The sequence below is a fragment of the Patiria miniata genome, unplaced genomic scaffold (assembly GCF_015706575.1).
Source record: "Patiria miniata isolate m_02_andy unplaced genomic scaffold, ASM1570657v1 HiC_scaffold_1, whole genome shotgun sequence".
NCBI classification, from domain to species: Eukaryota; Metazoa; Echinodermata; class Asteroidea; order Valvatida; family Asterinidae; genus Patiria; species Patiria miniata.
This window is the reverse complement of record NW_024037047.1, coordinates 29,859,145-29,879,686: the sequence shown is the minus strand read 5'-3', so window position 1 is coordinate 29,879,686 and position 20,542 is coordinate 29,859,145. Positions and strand designations below refer to the sequence as shown.

Here is a 20,542-nt window from a genome sequence, read left to right as displayed (position 1 = left end):
GTTCTGCTTCCGATTTCATGGCGTTCAAAAATAGGGTAGGTACTAGGTAGGTACATGTAGGGAATTTTTTTTTTTTGCCAATTTTTTTTGTGTACGATCATATGGAGGCATCTGCGTGTAGTCAAGGGTAAAAGGTAGAAAGTGATTGGTTTTGGGTGTTTTTTCCCCTCATTTTTCCTGTAGGGGCTCTCAGAATAGGGTAGGTAGGGAAACTATTTTTTTTTTTTTGGCCTTATCGTGATCTAAAATTTCTTACACAATGTAGAGAGAATTTAAAGAATATTAACCAGAGCCACTGATCCGAACTTGTGACTTATTCATTCTCCACATTCAGGTTAAAATAACAATTTCAGACTCAATTTTTTCACCCGACATAACAGGAGAATAAAGACTACAAATTGTATATACCGGTATTTTGCCCAGAAGTTACAGCCACAATAACAACTTCAACTGCGTAAAAATCTGAACAACAAATTTGCCTCCTGGAAATGAAACCTAAAATGAGCACCTTCAGTTGGAAAACTGTCAATCATAGTTGTAGTAAACCTTCCTGCAGGCAAGTTACCTCAATTAGGCCTAAAAAAAAAAAGTGTTATGTTGGCGTAACCCGACCGACCCTAAAAATGCGGCCGACCCTGGATATTTTTTTTTTTTGAAGGGAAGAAATATAATTAAAATCTATAGAGATGAATTTTAAATACGTTTTGAAACCATTTCTGACCGTTTCTCCTCAATTGTATGACAATAGCGCGCGTGGAACTTTGGAGTGCACAATGTTTTGCACCTTCCTCTCCATGACAGTGACACAACGAACATGCAGAAGATCGCGCAGGCCTACAGGCAGTGCGCGTGCGGAGATCGATGCACCATGCATGCATGATTGATGTACAGTACACGTGTAGCCTCGTCCTAGACTGTTGCACGGCGCGAACTGCTACATACACTATTGAAAATACTTCGCTATTTATTCCATGTTAAAAAAATAGTTCATTATAATATAAATTATTTTAATTAATTTTCCACTATTTTACACGATAACAATTGATATATATTTATTCTAAAAATGGTAAACTATTCTGTAACCCCGGCGGCCGACGCGACCCGGCCGGCCCTCGGCCCGTGGTTACGCGCGTACGCCGTCGCATCATGGCGCCCGGTACTGAAGCGTACGTGTTTCCATCAAGGGCAAATGGGGATCTTCGGTCATTTTCGACCGTTTAATGCGGACAAATTTAAGTCTAGAGCTGGGGGTAATCGCCCAGAGCTGTGCCGTTGGTGTAAAAGCGGGTTACACCTTGCTAAAAATACAAACTTCAAAGGAAGAATCGGGTCCATATAAAGATGTCGATGCAGATGAAACGGCTAACATTTTGTCTGATTTTGGATTCCGCTTTTTGATATGTACCTTTGGAAAGGTTGATGATGAGCCTTGTTTTCTTTTGTTATCGTGTACTACTACCGGCTTACTGTCATTTTCGTTGCTGGGATTAAAAAAACAAAAACAAAAAAACAAACAAACCGACCTACCTACCCTATTTTTTCTGGCCCGTTACGCCAACATAACTTTTTTTTTTTTTTAGGCCTTACTCCTCCCAACCCAGGTGTTAAATGGGTAACGGCATTATTCAATGATGGGAAGGTAAGGCCACAAAAAAAAATGTCGGTCTCTGGTCAGACCGAAGTTCTGGAATTGATGCGGCGACGCGGGTTTTTTTTTTTTTTTTTGGTGGCTTTTTTTTTTTCAAGCTTGTATTGTACAAACAAGGTGCATGGGTACTATTTTGCTTTTTTGTGTCCTCATTATACATTGGTGTCCTCCATAATTTGCCTTGGTGCCCTTGATCATTTGCCTTGGTGCAATTTCCCCATTCCTTGGTGCTCCTTGGTACAAAAATTTGAGGAGGCGCGGCAATAGAGGGTGCTGTTGTACCGGGTAGCTTTCGTGTTAATTTGAAGAAAAAAAAAAGGTTGACGCGCATGATTAAAATCGACGCGCGCGCTGACCAGAGACCGAGTATTTTTTTTGGGCCTAACACTAACAGACTCGCTGTGGAGGAGGTGTGGCGATCCCCCACAGCAGCATACATGTATGAGTCTGGCCCAATCGCTAAAGAAAGAGAGATGGGCACTCCGTTCCTGTGAACACAGGTTCGTCCCCTTAACCTTTTTTTCCCCTCTAGGCAAGTGAAAAAAGTGAAAAATATCAATGTGCCTTATTCGGGGAACATTTTACATGAAAATGAAAACTAAATGTATGGTACAATTGTTCCTGGTACTATATAACCCTGCTCAATCCAACAGGATCCAACTATTTTACATAGGCCTATATATATCCGTTGGGGCCTCTTGGAATGAACAGTAAACATCTTGTATTCTTGTTGGACTCTGTTGGATTCAGCAGGCAACTAAAAACATTCAGAGTTGGATTCTGTTGGGTACTGGTAAATAACGCCAAGTTGGACTCTGTTGGATCCAGCAGCAAACAGAAAGATAAGGCACAGTTGGATTCTGTTGGATTGAGAATGCCAGTCATTTGATATGTTCAAGTATCCAACAACTTGGCATGTTGGGTTGTGTTGGACTGTGTTGGATTGACATGATTGAGCAGGAACTCATATGAGTAACCGTCGGACTTAGCAAGGTACCGGTAGTCCTGAGGAACTAATAGGGGGTTAAGGTTTTAAATGCAGGAAATTTGTTAAAATTCTTTTGTCTATAGAGATGCCTTATTTTGTGATGGGCTTTAAGGTCAGTAATGTCCATACTAGCCCCATAAATGTGGCCTATTTACTGGACTATACCTCCGTAAACATAGGCCACACTTCCACATGTACAAAAGCGTGTCGCACTTTGTCAAATTTTGATTTTCACATTTAGGCTTAGTTTGTAGGGTTATTTTGCTTTAGAAGCATACTCATTCTCTTTATACATGTAGGCTAATCAGAAAGTGCTGCCTTTTTCAGATGTCTAATTTTTGTGAAATTTCATGTTGCAATTTTGATACGCAAACGTGTGCAAATGTATCTGGAAATTTCACGAAAAATAGACATCTGAAAAAGGCAGCACTTTCTGATTAGCCTATAAAGAGGGTGAGTATGCTTCTAAAGCAAAAAAACCCTACAAACTAAGCCTAAATTGTGAAAATCAAAATTTGGCAAAGTGCGACACGTTTTTGTACATGTGGATGTGTGGCCTATGTTTACGGAGGCAGTCCAGTAAATTGGCCACATTTATGGGGCTACCGGTATGTCCATACTTGTTTCTTTTGTGAGAAATGTTAGAAGATTTACAAATGCTATCTGACATGTCTGATGGCAGTTTTCTCAAGCAGGAAAAAGTCTGAGTCACATACGGAAAAGACAACTAGAGTACAAACATGTATTCTGAAGATGCTAGCTTTTGTTCTAATACATGTCATGAAACCACAGATCGGGAATAAAATAAGGAAATACGGAAAATAAAGGGAAATTATGAAACATTCAATTTGCCAAAATGACACAAGTTTTTATAATTAAAAAAAAAAATTCTTTCTAAATCTGTGAACCTTTTATGAATTTCTTCTGATCGTTCCACCTTTATCCCACGCCTTCTTTTTCCCTCCCAGTTGTTGCACCCATATTAAATTGCCTCTTAATCCCTACCGGAGCGCGCTCGTTACACACGTCCCGACGCCCCGGTCAATCCAGTTACGTCTGTAATGATTACCGGAGAGAAAAACCACGGCGTCTGGATTGACGACAACGCAACCATGCGTCAGACTCCACTAACACATAAACTGTAACGCCTTCGTTTTCCCCCGTGCGCACTCCCTAGTCACTGATTTGTCTCTATTGGATCACGGGCCTTAAACTCCCACCGCGGAATCCCGCGTTCTTATTGAGTTTGGCTTCTTTCTCGGACATATTGATTTTTTCTCTTTCTTGTTGTCGGCTGACACTGTGTTTTCCTGAATCGAAGCTTTGCGCTAGTTGGGTCTTCTCTGTCCCGTTTCATCCTCAAGCGTACAGTAAACACTGACCTTTCCTGTAAGGCGGCGAAAAATATCCACGGCCCGCTGTACACACACACTTGTGTTATCCCGGGAACTTGATGTACATGTATAAATCATGTTTATTTGACTTACATGTACCTGTATTGTTCACTGCGCGCTGTCATTTGTTGTACATGCAAGATACAGCTTCTGTCCCACATTTATTGACAGTACAAACAATGTAGATAAATAAATGTATTCAGATCTTCATATGTGCATGAACAGTGATTTTTTTTTAATGAAATGTACCGGTACATGTATACAAAATGTTATTGATACAAATGTTGTACACGTACATGTACACGTATGTACTTCAACATGAACAAGTGTTCTCCCTGTTTATAATTAGTGGATTTCATAACATTGATTGCTCAATTTGATTATCCGTAGGTTTCTACTTAGTGCAGATATTTATGTTTGAAACCTTGGATTGGACATCTGAATGCGAATTTTATGCCATACTACACACTGTTTTTAGTGGTTATGCAAACAACTGAAAGATGCGTATTGATCGTTGGTGAATGACTCTTGATATTGCAGTACACCTTGTTGGTCATACACATGTCAGACCAACATGACAAGCACTTACATCATTGTGCTTGAAAACCACAAGCATTTGTGTACTGTAACAGCATGGATCTCATGATTCAAGCTTGGTGGTTGAGTAGGTCTACATGTAAGATGCATGAGACAGTTGAAGGCCTCAGCGTCAAACCTGTATAATTCTCTCCCTAAGCTGTCCATATTTATCACGAATGACCTCTCAAAATTTGCATCCTTTCAATTATTTTAAATTTCAATCCCAACAGAAACGTTTAATTTTAACCCTAACCGCCCTGAATCCTTCAAAATGCTCTTTGCCAGAGTGGAGGATTGAAGTTACATGGCAAAAGTGCGTTACTGATTTCGTACTTTGTCAAGGTCTTGGGCCAGACCTTGTGTTGTTTTTGCTCAGCCATGCATATAGGCCTGGATTATGCTTGAAATCCTCCATACTGCTCCAGGATGCCACTGGTCGAACCTCAAAATATTGACAGTCACTGCCGCAGGATTTTGCAGGATTCAGGCAGTGGTCACCCCTCCACGGACCATATTCAAGAAAAAATGGAGGAATTTGCAGGATTGAGGCTACATGTACCGATACATGTATACGTGTATGCTGTTTTTCCCATGAGGCCAATTGGAGGATTTTGCAGGATTGAGGCTACCCAGTACATCCTAGCGAAAAGGCCTAGGGAGTTAGGGTTATAATCTAAAAATTTCATTTGAAGGACAACACATTACAAAATAGTTGATGTTGCTCAAGACATCATGGAAGGAAGTGGAGTGGGATCTTCACTGGTACCCGCAAGTTGGTCGCTCAGTTAATTGCTTTTTGTTGACCTAATTAACATTTACACAAAAAAGTGTAACAATAGTAATAATAATTACCAATAGGCCTTGTATGTCTGCATGTCTGCAACAATCAGCATAAACATTTTTTAGGACCCTAACCCCCCCCCCCCCCCCCCTGCAAAAATGCCTGGATCCGCCGCTGCAAGCATTATTCAGCTTACAATTGATTTATGAAAAACTTTTAGCGAACTGTCAGTGTCAATAGTGTCATGGCAGTATTGTTCAGCTGTTTGTATGTAGGAGCCATGCTCTACAGTAACCAATTCATCCAAATACTGTCCGAATGCGCAACATTTGGAACATTTGACACATTTGGCACATTTTGTACATTTGGCATTTGAGATAAGGGTCTTCTAACTCTTCTTTTAATTGTTTAAAATAAAGCACACATCACGAAGCCTTTGGCGCATTGTACACAAAGATGTGCATTGTATATACATGTAGTTCATGTAACCCACAATGCATGTGTTGAACATACATGTACAACAGTACACGTACATGCTCCTTTTTTTAATCAGATGGGGTTCCTTTTGTGGTATAACACGATGTCTCATCAAACGGGGGGAAAAAACATCAACTTGCCCCGGAGCCTATCATCAACCGACATCCGATTCATGCCCGCTATGGAGCAGAACGAGAGAGCCATGAGTCCTAAACGACTCGTCTGGGCTTGAAATTTAATCGCCGGGGCCCTTCGCAGGATCAAAGTTCTGCCGTTTAGACCTGAACAGGTCATGATGCGCTGCGTTTTATGCAGCCCCGAAGGCGTATTTGGAGTTTCACCAAACGCAAAAGCGGGGATTTAGGATGATCTTAGACGGTGAGACGGATGAGACGTAGGAGAGGTTCTGGACGGTATTGTCCAGGGCAGTTTTGATGAGCTGGCGCTATGTACCACATGCATAATTTACACTTACGCACGTGTAGCTGTGACAATGTCATTGACCCGCTACAGAGTCATAGTACAGTCGTACCCTGCATGCATTTTTTCATAGTATGTTTGCGTGTACCGGTACATGTACGTCACATTTTTTTCCCTCGGTTTAGACACTCTTTTAAGTTGTTTGCAGTCACAGTCATCAAGGGACAGCAGTTTGGATGTTCTTTGCGTACTTTCCAGCTAATGTGGACAAGAAAATATCTTTTGTACTTTTTTTAATTTCTTGTCTCTTCCCCCCCCCCCCCATTTTTGTCCGTTTATTGCTTTTTGTACAAGGAATGGTTCATTAGTGTAAAATCAATTATTTGTGCAACTTGAAATTATTAGTGTTTTTTTTAGACAGTCACTGATTTGAAGGTTCATTTTTTGTTGGAGATTTTCTGAAAATTCTCAGATTTTTCATTTTGACCAAAAAGAAAATTATATGCGGGATCACCGGTCTCCATGATCAAACACTAGGGCCTACTTAATATTAAGCTTGGGATTTCTCTGCAGTTTATGTAGCACACATAAAATGCAAGAGTTTTAGGAAATACTGGTACTAAAATTAATAAAATACATGTTATAAATATTATGAACAAAATACATGTTCTCAGCAAAGCAGCGCCTACCGGTAGAATGAGTGTTGAACTCAATACATGTGGATGGCACAACATTTTGGCAGTTCGTTTTTTTTCTCTACAAAAATTTGTGGCGTCAGTGAATTTCTTTGCTTAGGTAAAATTGCCCAAAATCTAGGTCAGTTGCATGTGAGTGGCAGATACCGTCAGTGTCTGCAAAAGACACATGCTCCTTCTAAATCATCCGTGCGTATCCTAAACTGTATCTTGTTAAATTTCATATTCATCTGAGTGTTTGAAAAACACCCAGACCTCAGCAAATACTAAATGGAACGTGCGTGCAATTCACGTCAAAAACAGAATATATATTGTATATGTATGCAGTGTGTAACAAACTTCACACCGCCTTGCCTACTCTTCCTCCTCCTGGGTGCATTAAGGCTGGTCCTAAGAAACTCCTCTTGAGAAAAAAAACCAAGAGGGGAAAGAAAACATGAAACACTGCCGAAAATCTGATGGAGTGCTTTCTACTCGAACGGCCCAATTCACAAAGACTGTGAATTTAATCATTCCCCCCCCCCCCCCATCATTAGCTGAGGAATCCAGAAGTGCGAGATGTCCAGCCTTTCCTTGTCGCCATGACGCAGCATCCAAGCCCCGTGGGAGGCCTTCTTCACGGACGCCTTCACGGACTTGGAGGAGGGGAGGTTGCATGGGAACGTGTCTCGTGGTCAGGCCTATGCTCTGCGGAATTGTTGAGCAGAGACTGTGATTTATGTGAATGCGGTGCTGGGGATGGGTAGTGCTCAAAGCTTGACCTGGACATCTGATAGGGGAGATTTTTGGAAAGTCTGCTTTTCATAAGTCACTGCGTCAATTCCTGCGAACAGTTAGAACAGTCAGAATACTGTTTGTTTTAACATATTTTCATGTACAATTCAAAATCCACTTATTTAGCGACTAGAAATTTAAATACATTAAATTACATTATTTGATTTTATGTATAATTTCCAAACATCATTCTTACAACAATTAAAATTAACGCAATATACAGTAATCAGGTGATGAATGGAGGAGGCTGGCAGAAAGCCGAAGCTTGTACTTGGCCAGGCTGCGAATTTTCTTTTCCCAAACTACATCCACATACATTGTTGTTTAGCGCCCTTTACAATACTTTTATGATACGTACGCAGGTGTATCCCTTTTTCCCCCAAGATTTGGTGTGCAGTGCGAAAGCTCATTTGATACAGATCTTGATTTTGCACCGCGAGGTTGTGGGTTCGAATCACCGTTTTGTACCCGAATTTTTTTTTCTAATCTGACATGTCTGAGGCTTCGGAGGACTTTTTTTAAAAGGGAAATAAAGTCTGCATTTCATTACGTTCAAAATCAGTTCTTTTTTTCTAATTTTATATTTTGTTCTCATGTATTTAGAGAAGTAAAGTCCAAAACGCCATAGCTTACACCATATGCGGATGTCGTTTGGGGAAAAAAATTCGCGGCGAGGCTAAAAAATTTGCGGCGAGGCTCCCGTGATTAAACAACCTGACCCTAACTTCCTACTGAGTTTTACTAAGAACAGTGAGTCCACCAAAATCCATCATTGACCCTGCTCCACATAATGTTTCAGGACCAAATCCGCTGAATTCCACCACAAATCCACTACTGCTATAGTTGGATTTTGATGGACTTGGAACTCATGGCTTGCCTACCAAAATCCCCCCATTTACCCCAAATGGGGGATCAATTTTGATGGATTTGGGAAGGTTTTAAGGGTTAAATTTTAACAACAAAGAAAAAACACTTCGTTAAGTAAATATAAAACATTTATAACTACCGGGTACTTATGAATTATTACAGAAAAACAGTCTTGATACTATTTCAGCATTAATATTGTTTCATTAATTATTACTACTACCGGTATTAGTTGTTCAGTTGAATTAATAAGCGAAAGATTGTAAAAATGTAAACCGTATTGAAATGTCATTCAAAATTCATTCACTGACATGTGCAATTTATAACAGAAAAATCATTTAGTAAGCGTCAAGGCACAAACTATTTTTATACACTGAGCATATGCTGCTCACTTTCTGTGTTCATACAACGCACAGGTACCGTGCACACCTGTTATTTAGTAGAGAGTGTGTATTTGAACATGTACAATGTACATTATGTATGCAAAAGGGCTGGACATTTTGCATTGAGGGGACTTGCACAAGTCAAGGTTGAAGCGGGAGTATATCTTTGACAACAGTCGGCATGGACTGTCATCTGATTGCCATCAATATAGATTTTTTCCCCCTGAATTCCGTGTTTGCGTTTGCCAGCAAACATCTCGCATGGAGCCATAGAATTCACATACATGTACAGTCATACATGCACGGGAACACGTACACAATATAAATACACGTATCTTTTTTTTTTTGTTATTTATGAACATGAGAGTTAATCTTGGCACCCGGCCAATTTGAAATAAATGTTAAAGTGGCCCCCAAAAAATTTGATTCAAATTTTGAATGGCTTATTTTATTCTATTGCATTTTTTTTTTCACAAACGAATGTTTGATGCACACTGCATTTAAGGGAATCTGCATGTCATAAGAGTAAGCTTGTGATTTATTTGCTCGTGTTTATAAAAATACCTTGATGAAGGGCAAAACCAAACATAAAAATAAGTGAACCCGGTGAATAAATTTAATGAACCCTTCTTCCCTCAATCCTTCATGAATTTTTTAGTAAGAACCATTCTGAATCTGTGTGTGACTGGATCAGTGATGCATTACAATAAAGATGAGGCTGTACCTTCCAAAATCTTATAAAACCCTACAAAAGCCTTTTAGTACATGTATTCTGAATCCATGAAAGTCCTGAATTTCTACTATGCCTACAATCCTCCATCCAGCAAATTTTAATTAACTCTCCTGTAGTTAGACCATTCAAAACACCTCAAAATCTGAGTGCTGGCAAATTGGAGGGAAAAAAATGCTGGACCTTTTAGTTTTACAATCCTCCAGAATTTATTGTTACTGCACTACCACACCTTTCATTTCCTTTCGAAAGGTATTGAAATGCAACTTACTGAATTTGCCCACAGAGTTGCTTCACCTTCCGAAACCTTTCGAAAAGTCCCAAAGTTCCAGCACTATATCACCTTTCAAAACCCTTTTAGTCAGGCAAATTTAAAATGTTTTGAAAGGTCTGATAATTCTCTTTGCCAACTGCACTGGGCATAGCAGGGTTTTAAGGATGTGACGTTTACACATCATAACGTTTAAACAAAAACAGTTCTAAATTCATTTACAAATTTTCCAAAAATGTTTCAATGAAAACCGAATTATAAAAATTGGGACCTATAGTGTTCATGCAGCTTTCCTTTGAGTTGAACCTATGTAGCACAAATAATTAACGATGTTTTCGGAAAGAATGTTGCAACCTGATGCTGCTTTTTTCTTCATATTTCATCTCAATGAAGGTCAGTAAGTGCAAAAATGATGATAAGACATGAATCTGGGACAGAGAACTATTTCCAATTTTGTTAGGAAAGACTTTGTACACAACCGCTGAAGTAGCGTCAGGTTGCAACATTCTTTCCATGTTTTCAAACCTAATTTACAAAACCTTTGCAGCGCTTCAATACTTTACCTGATTACAACTTCTTGGTATGGGTATGGTTGTGTAATTGCCAAGAGGCATTGGCACTGGTTGTCTGACTGCTGACACTCCAAGTATGATTTTTTTCGAAATACAATAATTTAATTTATAGGCAAGTTCAATTGCAGATGATTGCATACAATCCTGTAAAAAAAGACAACTGAACAATGTTATGCATATTTGCACAATGCACTTTGCATACTTTGGCACACTGCAGCTATTTGGATGACGTTTACCAAACTCCAAAGTCTATGAACTTCAAACTTGAACAGATATTTATTGCACAGTAAATAAAGGTTGCTTTCAAGTTCTATAGTGTATCAGAAAATGCTAATAAACTGACTAATATGTCTACATGTAGCATGTTCGTACTGGTAAATATCCGGGCATTTTGGGCAAATATGAGGGTGCCATTACATTTAGTGGAGAACAAACCCTTTCTATAATACAAAGTGTGTGAAAGTTGATGGATATCAATTTGTATTTCACACAAAGGAACTTACACACATGTACTTTGTACATACATTGAATTTGTTCTTGTGCTAAGGGCTGTCGAATAGGCTTAAGTAGCCCATGGGGTAGTTTGACTGTGCTGTGTACTAGCCTGCAGGAAGTTTTGGCATTCTGCTTAATTTTTGGATGGAAATTTCAAGTATTATATTAACATTGGGACATGTGGAAGCTCATCAGACACAGCATCAATGTCTTGTTAATGTAGTGAGCTGTAACTGAAAAAAAAGTATTTCAAGCAAGATTGTGCATACAGCCGTGTGCTTTTAAACCAATGGTACATGTGCATACGAAATGTAAGTATTTGTTGTTGTTGCTGTTTTTTATTAGGATCACAGCAGTTTTTATTCATACATACCGGTACCTGAGACAATTTACCCATTTCTATTGGTCAAGAACTTGTCACGTGGGTGGTTTTTAAACCGCCGATAAAACATTCTGCGCGAACACATATCATAGACATGGCAAGAGGGGTGTTTCAGAAAAAACATGAGGTAAAATTGCTGAACAAAATTGATGTTTGACTTATTTTGAATTTTGACTGAAAAAGGTATACATAAATTTATGAATGGGAATAATATGTGCTTGGCTGATCTTAAACAAGTACATTTAAAACCCGCTAGGGGATGGGTTGTGGAAAATGGCTTGAGCCTAACAAAATGTATACTGGGCTAGTGCTACATGAAGAACCTGGTGTATTTTGTATCAAAAGTAGTTTACTGAATCAAAATTAAGTGTTGCTCCTTTTTTTTACCTTTTGTTTTATTTTTGTTTTGGAGCGACTGTGCTGTGCGTTAGAGACAGTAACAACAACATACTAAGCATCTTTTTGCTTTCTGGATGCTTAGTCTTAGATTATACATTTGTAATTTAACATGTTTTGTTTTCTTTGTTTGTACCATTTTATTGTCAACAGCACCTGTACTGTGCTTTTGGAGGGACCAACAAGGGCTTGGTCTTCAAGGATCTGTTCACCGGCTTGGTGCTTCTGGCCAGGGGATCCCAGACAGAGAAACTCAAATGTAAGTCTCAGATTTGAAAGTTTAAGTTACATACAACATTTGCAAACACCAAAAAACAAAACTACCAAATTATTATAAAATACCGGTACCTTACTTGACTGTAAGTGAATAATACTCTCAAGCATGCCTCGAAATCATGGCACCTGGTGTTGCTGTCATTTTCAAGAAAAGTGGAATTTTTTTATCAATTTCCAAGGATGGTCGACCGACCATCGTTGGAAAAAAACCCGGCTTTTTTTGTAATGCTGCCCCCAATTTACCAAATTTAGTTAGTCCACATTTTGTTTGCAATTGGTTACACATCCGTGACCAGGTGCAAGCCAGCTAGTCTGGTTCCTTAACCTGACAATTCCCCGACGTCTATAAATTGCTCCATTTCGTCTGAAAGTAGGGTCAGTGAACCAGACTACAAGAACAGCATTTTTTGTCTAGGTTTTTCCAGCATTTACATGTACGTACTAAACTTTAGAAAGGTCATCGTAACAATATTTGTTATAAATGGCAGTACTAACCCCCAAATTCATCAATTTCTGAAAATTACAGCAAAAGCAAATGTTGTAGCCTATCCCACAATTTTTTTTTAATAAATACCGGTATGTTACAACAATTTGATGAAAAAATAGGAAGTTTACTTCCCAGGAAAGGTTTTCAAAAAGTGCTCAATTTTCTCTGCATGCTAATTTTCTCTTGGGGTTTTGTTCGTGGGTATTTTTTTTGGGGGGGGGGAAGCTTGCATTTTTCCCTGAAACCATACAGTCTGTCTACAGTTTTCGAACAACCAGTGCAATGTAAACAAGTTAAAGATATCTTTTCTAAGGATTTCAAAAGTCCTTCAAATCATTAAAACCCTCCTATGCAAACAAGCATTCTGTGCCAAGTTGTCCTTTCAGTCAAAATCAACGAAGTGACCGTTTCCAACATTTAAGAGCTCCCAGCCTGCATAAAACAGGATTGACTGGCTGTGACCGTTTATGTAACTTGATACAGCTATGGAGCTATGCTTTGACTGTAGGTAATTGAATGATAAGCCAGCTGTGCCTACCACTTGCCTGTTTTGTTTTGACTGAATTTGACAAGTCACAGTGCTTGCTTGAAATATGATCTGACTGTTGGTGACTCCTGTGTAAAAGGCATGGCAGGGCAAGAGGATTGATTTTTTGACTGTCTGTGATTGTTCAGATATAGCAGTCCTGAGGGTTAACACCCATCATGTCGTGAACGATGTTGTTCGTTGACATTTAGAAACTAATGACACCTACGGTACCAACGCCCGTTGGCCATATCTTTATCTTTTTTTTACCGAAGAGCAAGAAAGGGCAATCACTCACTTCATGCACATTGCACAATGAGCTTAAGCACTCAGTCGCCCATTCATCACCCTCAAGTGAAAGTGCAGAGATCATGATCTATAGTGTAGGCTTAATGTTGTGAACAAGCTTCCGCGAGATGAACACGATCACTTAGCTTTTAAAGCAGTTTCATAATGGTGCTATCTTTTTCGCAGCCATAATTCACTCGTGTACATTATCAGTATTCCATCAGATAGGCCTATGTATTGGATTGGATTGCAGCACGGTATTGCCGGGCATGATTTTGGTCCCCCCCCCCCAAAAAAAGACACATCGTTATGGGCTCCGTGCGCCAACAAAAGAGGGTACGTTTCACCACTTTTGAGAGCTCCGTAGATGGGACACACAGCGCAAGTGTACTGTACTGGTTCGCGCGAAGTACGCACGACTTCCCAAATGTAAAAAGGCTGTTATTAGCCACTACGTCTTCGAGTGAGCATTAGACGTCGTTGCCGCGCAAAAACGTTCAAATTTTAACTTGCGATGGTCAGTGGTCTCCCAGACTAATCCCCGCCCCCAATAACTTTGGATCATTCGAAATATGCAGAGGATGGACTGTGAACCAGTCTCCTCAAACTCTCCTTTTCTGGCCGTTAAAGGGGTACTTGTGCACGGATCCCATGGGCCTTATTCACGAGTCGGCCATATTGAATTGAAAGTGAGGTAAAATCTTAACTTTTGGAGCTTGCGAAGAGATATGAAAGCAAGTTAATTCCTAATTAATTCCAGTCTGCTTCAATGAATAATTTTAAATTTGAAATTAATTGAAAATTCCCTAATGTTTAAAGCCAGATTGAAAAAAAGACAGTTAAATAAGGCTGCATTGTGCCTGCATAAATAGTCTGGCGCCATCCTATTAAACAGCCAACTCATGAATGAGACCCATAGGGAAATCGTAAACTGGAAGCAAAATTAGGGATTATACATACGTACATAAAGTATAGCAGCAAAAGTTTTGTCTAGATACCGTGACCACAAAGGAATTTATAGCTGGAGTCCATCATTTGCAGCTATCCAAAAAGTAACTGGCGTAATTCTTGTTGAAAAACATACTTGGTTGAAAGATAGTAAGGGGACTAAACTCCCTGTGAAATTATTCTTTCTGGAAAGCTGTCATTTTGAAGAAATCAACAAAAAAAAGGCCTTTCCAACGATGCTTCTTAAGACGCACCGTAGGAAATTTAAATTAGTACAATGTAGTTCGTTTTGTTTTGCAGCGAAGCGCGCGCAAGCATTGGCACGACGCACATGCGCGCGCGGTTGCTATAATTCGTCGGATCAGTGCGCGACATCGCGTAGCTGCAATCGGCTCATTGAGAACGTGTCTCGGACGCTGAATTCAGGCCCAATTCAGCATCTTTTGATTTGAAATCAAGATCCTAGAATGCTGTTTTTCTCGGAATATACAGCTGAAGCTGAGCTGAAACTTCATCAGGTTAGCTGTTCAATATCCTTCTTTAGATTTTGAGCAAGTTTGTTGCTTCAAACGAACAAAATGCACAAATTACAAATGATGGACTATACCTTTAAACAGTTACATGTACTGGTACATTGTACTTACCGGCATATTAGTGCAGATATGGCCAATTTTTTTTTTCTTTAAAATGACTTTTGCACACAGCTGGCTTCTTTTTGAGGGAATATTGCGTTATTGAAAAGCCATAGTAGTTGATAAGTATTGCAATATTTCAACATCATTCGGTACTGTTTGGTATTAAAAAAAAAATATCGTCACTATGGTGTTATTGAAATATTGATCAAGCCTAGTTCATTTTGGCTAACAGGAATTGAAACGTGATAGTTTTATCTTTTAACCTTAACCTTGATGCAAGTGTTTTGTTTGTCAGAAAGCCTGACAAATCCAATAATATTATTGAAATTGGAAGTGGCTGAAATCTAACAGGATTAAAGAGACTTGTACAATGTACATGTGATGTACAATGTAGGTCTCGAGACCTGGTCTCAGACTCGAGACCATCTCGAGACCCGTTTTTTGCCAGTGGTCTCTTGCCAGTGGTCTCGGCTCGAGACCAACAAGATTGCAATGAGAAGCACTTTATATGTTTTTTCTCTGTCTCTCTCTCATAGATATTTTTTCAGTCGTGTTTCGACACAGTCATAAATAAGCGTTGGAAAATTAATGTTACATGATGATGATACTACATGTACCGGTACCTTTCTTATCCAGTATTTTATGTACGCGTATAACGGCAAATTTACGGTACGTGTAGACAGGTTCACGCCCAAAAAAAGAAACGGAAGCCAAACCAATATTGGACAGACAGGGAACCATTCAGAGACTGACATGCATCCAAAGACAAAAGTGAAATATAAATGAATATAAATGTTAAGAAATTCGATTTGTGTTAATATAATAATATTATTGTTTACACAAAATGTGATCATTTTATTGTGCTGCAGTATACATGTAAGCCTTTGCGCGACCAGGGTTTGGCCAATGTCTGAATCTTCTGGTTATTGCCAGTAGGACGATCATGCACAGTATCGGACAATAGTGTGCAAATACCCCCATTAGCCCCCACTGGCTACGCCTCTTTGTCAGATTGTTGTGGACACTTTTACTTTTTGGCGGGGGGGGGGGGGGGGGGGGGGGGGGGGGGGGGGGAGGGAGGGGGGGAGGGGGGGGGGGGTGTCAGAGCAGGGGGAGGTTTCGCCCTTCCCCCCAGCATCTGCGCCTGCTCAGTCAACATTCTGATTACGGTACTTAAAGGGAATATACAACATTTGCGTTTGCTGCAATTTTCAGAAATACATGGATTTGGAGGATTAGTATGTTATATAGCAAATATTGTTGAACTGACTTGCTTCACGTTTTGAGTTTGGAGATGTTGGAAAATCCAAGAAAACCAACCATGATCTTGTAGTCTGGTTCCCTGACCGCACGTATGAAAAACAGAGCAATTTATAGACTTTGAGAAATTGTAAGGTCAGAGAATCAGTCTACCGGTAGCAGGCTTGTACCATTTCACAGGTGTGTAAACAATTGTAAAGAAAATGGGGAATAACTAAATATGAAAAATAAGGAGCAGTTTTTAAAAAAAGCCAGTTTTTTCCAACGCTGGTCGGCCGACCAGCGTTGGCAAAATACAAGTTTTCTTGAAAATGTCAGCACACCAGCAGCCACGATTTACAGGATTTTTTGAACTGTCATTCCCTAACAATCCAGTAAGATGTTTCGTGATAATTTGATCATTTTGGTTTTTGATGTTTGCAAATGTTGTATCCAGGGTGACCGTTTTAGCCGAATTTCGGCTAAATTTGGCAGAATTTTTCGTAAAAAAAACAAGTTTGACAGAAAATTTGACAGAGTGGATTTTTTTAACAGATTTCTGACAGAATTCTTCAAAATGGTTATTTTCACAGAATTAAATAGCAAATTTGAAAAAAATTGTATATTTGTTTTAAAAAGCTTCAATCTTTTCAAACAAACACTTGTACATGTATAATGGACAGGTTGCCTGGTGTAGGTGCTTAGCTTCAGAACCGGACTGAATTCGTTGCGACACAACCGCATTTTATGCAATTTCATGACATCTTTATGTGACTATAAATTGTTTATAATGTAATTTGAACCTGAATTAAGACAATACTACGGCATCTGCGTGTGATTTTAAGTGTTTATGGTGTATTTCGAGTGACTCTGGGGAATTTGGCAGATTTTTGATAAATCTGACAGATTTTTAAAGCGCATTTAGCAGAATTTGGGCATGACCTTACGGTCACCCTGGTTGTATCTTCCCTTTAACAAAATATGAGCATTGTTGCTGTTGTTTCATGTTAGATTCAGCAGCGTTTGGACTTTTTTTAAATTAAATATACACTGTACCTCCCCTAAACGCCCTGCCTGTTAATACTTCATACATCGGCCCACACCACCCCAGCACATCAATTGTACAATGTTGTACAATGTAACACTAGTGCTAATGGGTTCATGATATTTTATACCGGTAATATTATTATCAATGATACACACACCATGTCAAGGTTGACGTGGGCACTCGGCTCACACAGTGTACCGTACATTTCATAAATTTATTTACGTTAGAAATGGGTGGTCAGGCATTTGTACACACAATTAGCCTCAATCCTCTCCCCCGACTGAAAGCAAATTTGAACACCGCCAACCAACTGTTTCCTGCCATTGCTGTGCTTAATTGATAATTTTTACGTAGTGAAATTCTCCCGGCGAGCTCAGTACACACCAAGCGTTCTATTAGCTGTCCGCAGCCTTGTTTGCTTCTGCGGACTTATTTGATTACAGTTATCAGTCTGGTGTCACTGGGGGATTCGCGCTTCAGGGCGTAAAACCAAGGCCAGGGATGACATAAGCTGGGCCGTCTAATCTGAGCTGAGCCGAAAAGATGATAATTTTTAATGTGTTGTTGCATTACCTGTAGGCAGTACTACTGTTTCGTGTGTTGACATTTCATGTACTTGTACAGTATACAACTGTACATTTGATTGACATACTGGTTTAGTTTCTGTTATATCAATCCAGTCTAGATTTTCAATACAGGTTGAGTAAAAAAAATGAAACCCAAATGTTGGGACCATTGTTTTAGGGAAGTTCTGCATGTAAAAATTTTCAAAATCTAGGATATGAAAGCCCAATTCATAAGCTTTCTTTTAGTACAAGAATCATTCAAATACCTCATGTAATTTTCAAGTTACTGAATTTTAAACACAACCACCGTTTTACGGTTCTGTCCACGGATCACAAAAAAAGTTCAGTGTTCTTTCAGCAAAACGAAAACAAATCACGTAGGGATGTGTGTGAATTGTTTTCGTTTTGCTGAAAGTACGCACACCTTTTTTTGTGGATGCACAAGCATTGGGTCTGCACAAGCTTTGATGCGATGCACACGCGCGCGTTGTTTCTACATAAAATGTATATTATTCGTTGGTTCAGTGTGTGACATCACGTACATTGTACATGTACGGTACATGTAGATCTGCAATCGGCTGAATGAGAACGTACGTGTCCCAGATACTATGCTGATTTCGGGCGCAATTCAAAACACGACTCGGGAACTTTTGAATTGAAATCAAGCTCCTAGAATATTGTTTTCTTTGAATATTCTGAACAGCATTCACAGAGCTACATGTAATAGTTCATCAGGTCAGTTGTTAAGCACCCGTCTTTAGATTTGAGCACTTTCGTTGCTTCAAACGAAAAAATGCTCAAATGACAAATGACCTACATGTACTGGTATGTACCCTACCTCCAACAACCAGAGAAGTCATAATGTTTCTCTGTCATCAACTGTTGAATAATGAAATTTTGAAGTTAATGGAACGTTTTAATGAAGCATTTGCTGTGCTGTTTGAAGGCTTCACTGCATGGCACGGCAAGACTATTGTACAATTTCAGTGCACACCCCCGAGTATTGAAACATAGGAGGTTTCGGCAAGAAATATCGTACAAATACTGTTGAAATGACTCTTACGAATCAGTATTTGTGGCGTTTGCGAAAATCGAAATTTTCGGATAAATAATCCCGGCGCGAAGTGGTTAAAAATTTTTTTTACTTCTGCATTACTTTTTTCTAGGTTGAGGTGGGTAATAGGAAACACCTAAAGTATTGTTTTCTTTGCCTTAAGTCGCTGAAATCGATTAATATTTAGTGTCATAATTTTTGCCAAGGAAAATCCTTTCCCAAAAATGAGAATGTCATTGCAGTGGGGATATATTTGAGTAAATAGGTTTTTTTTAAAAACTATTCAGCTGCTCGGAAACATTACAAATGTGAAGTTCTTCCGGAAATCTTGCAGCATCATCGGAGCCGCATCACTCATGCTTGTCACAGGCCTATTACAAGTAATTGATTAGTAATTCTGCAAACACTCTTCTCACGCAGAAAAGCAATTGAAATAGATCCATGGGTATATTAACATACACATTAAGGGACTTGTGTAAGTGGAATTATGCAGATTATATATCACTGCTGGAAACAAAACTGTGTAAAGCCTGGTTCATACCGCGGTACTCCACGCGAATGCGAATGCGAAGCGAATTTGACGTCATGAAACGTTCGCTACGAAATTCGCCTGAGTTAAAATGTGCTTAACTTTTACGAATTCGCAGCGCGAGTACTTGACACGACGTCACAAATTCACTTTCGCTTTCGTGCCAACTATGAACCGGGCTTAAGGTCCTAGATTTTCCTGCCTTGTCTATTAAATTCTGGTCCCTGTTTTTCATGGCTCTGTTTATAAAGTAAATAATCTCGGCGAAAAAAAAAAGGAAATTCTGCACTAGTGATTAGCATATTTCGCCGGAAAACAAGAAATTTTCACTTACATTTCCTTGTATGGGCACATGTGTGCATACATACATGCTCGGTGGAAATACTGACTTACTGGTAGATGTACACATACATTGTGTATTGTATCTATAGTGGAGGATTTTATTGGATACATGTACCGTATTTAGCCCCTGTCAATTAAGGATGGGACTTTGCGTTTAATTTTGTAAACGTGTAACAAAACTATTAAGCAACATTTAAACGTTTAAACATAAAGCCACTTCACAAATGCTGATGCCTGTCCCAGTATGTTTGCAATCAGTTATATTTAAAAAAAAAAAAAATCACTTTTTTCTTAATACAAAGAAAAATTGGCAGGAATGATTTCTATTTGAAGGCAGCTTCTTTAAAATTGGCCCTCGCGTCCAATCATAATAGAGCCATGTTCCTTGCACCGTGCTCTAATCACGGAGCTATAAATATCTCCAATAGCTTTGATCTCTAATCAAGCTGACAGCACAGTGGAGGTTCACTGTCCTCCCCAACTTACTAAATGGAAAGAACAAATTGTTTGTTCTTCTGAATTCAATTATTAATTAGTCCTGATGTGCGTCCATTTTATTTCTTTATATTTAATTTCAGGCATACGATAAACCAACACTTAGAATTTATACTTATACATGTACAAGACGAAGATTGCCCAAAAGTGAACTAAATCACTATACATAAAAGGCTTTCCAGACAACAAATAAAATATGAAAATTATACAATAGAGCACATATAATAAATTGATTTAAAAATCAAGTAATCAAAAGAAAT

At 39.1% G+C, this 20,542-nt stretch overlaps 1 protein-coding gene across 3 annotated transcripts in view; it reads left to right on the top strand.

The window, feature by feature from the left end:
• The window catches only part of LOC119728252 (ubiquitin carboxyl-terminal hydrolase 32-like), a 67,400-nt gene that overhangs the window by 6,946 nt on the left and 39,912 nt on the right, over positions 1–20,542 (top strand). For 2 of the 3 annotated variants that reach the window (XM_038200419.1, XM_038200410.1), the window contains exon 3: positions 12,003–12,108. In XM_038200419.1, coding sequence (XP_038056347.1) covers positions 12,003–12,108 — 106 coding nt within the window. Of the gene's footprint in view, positions 1–11,101; positions 11,383–12,002; positions 12,109–20,542 lie in introns of those variants that run through there. The other variant, XM_038200428.1, reaches the window with a different exon arrangement.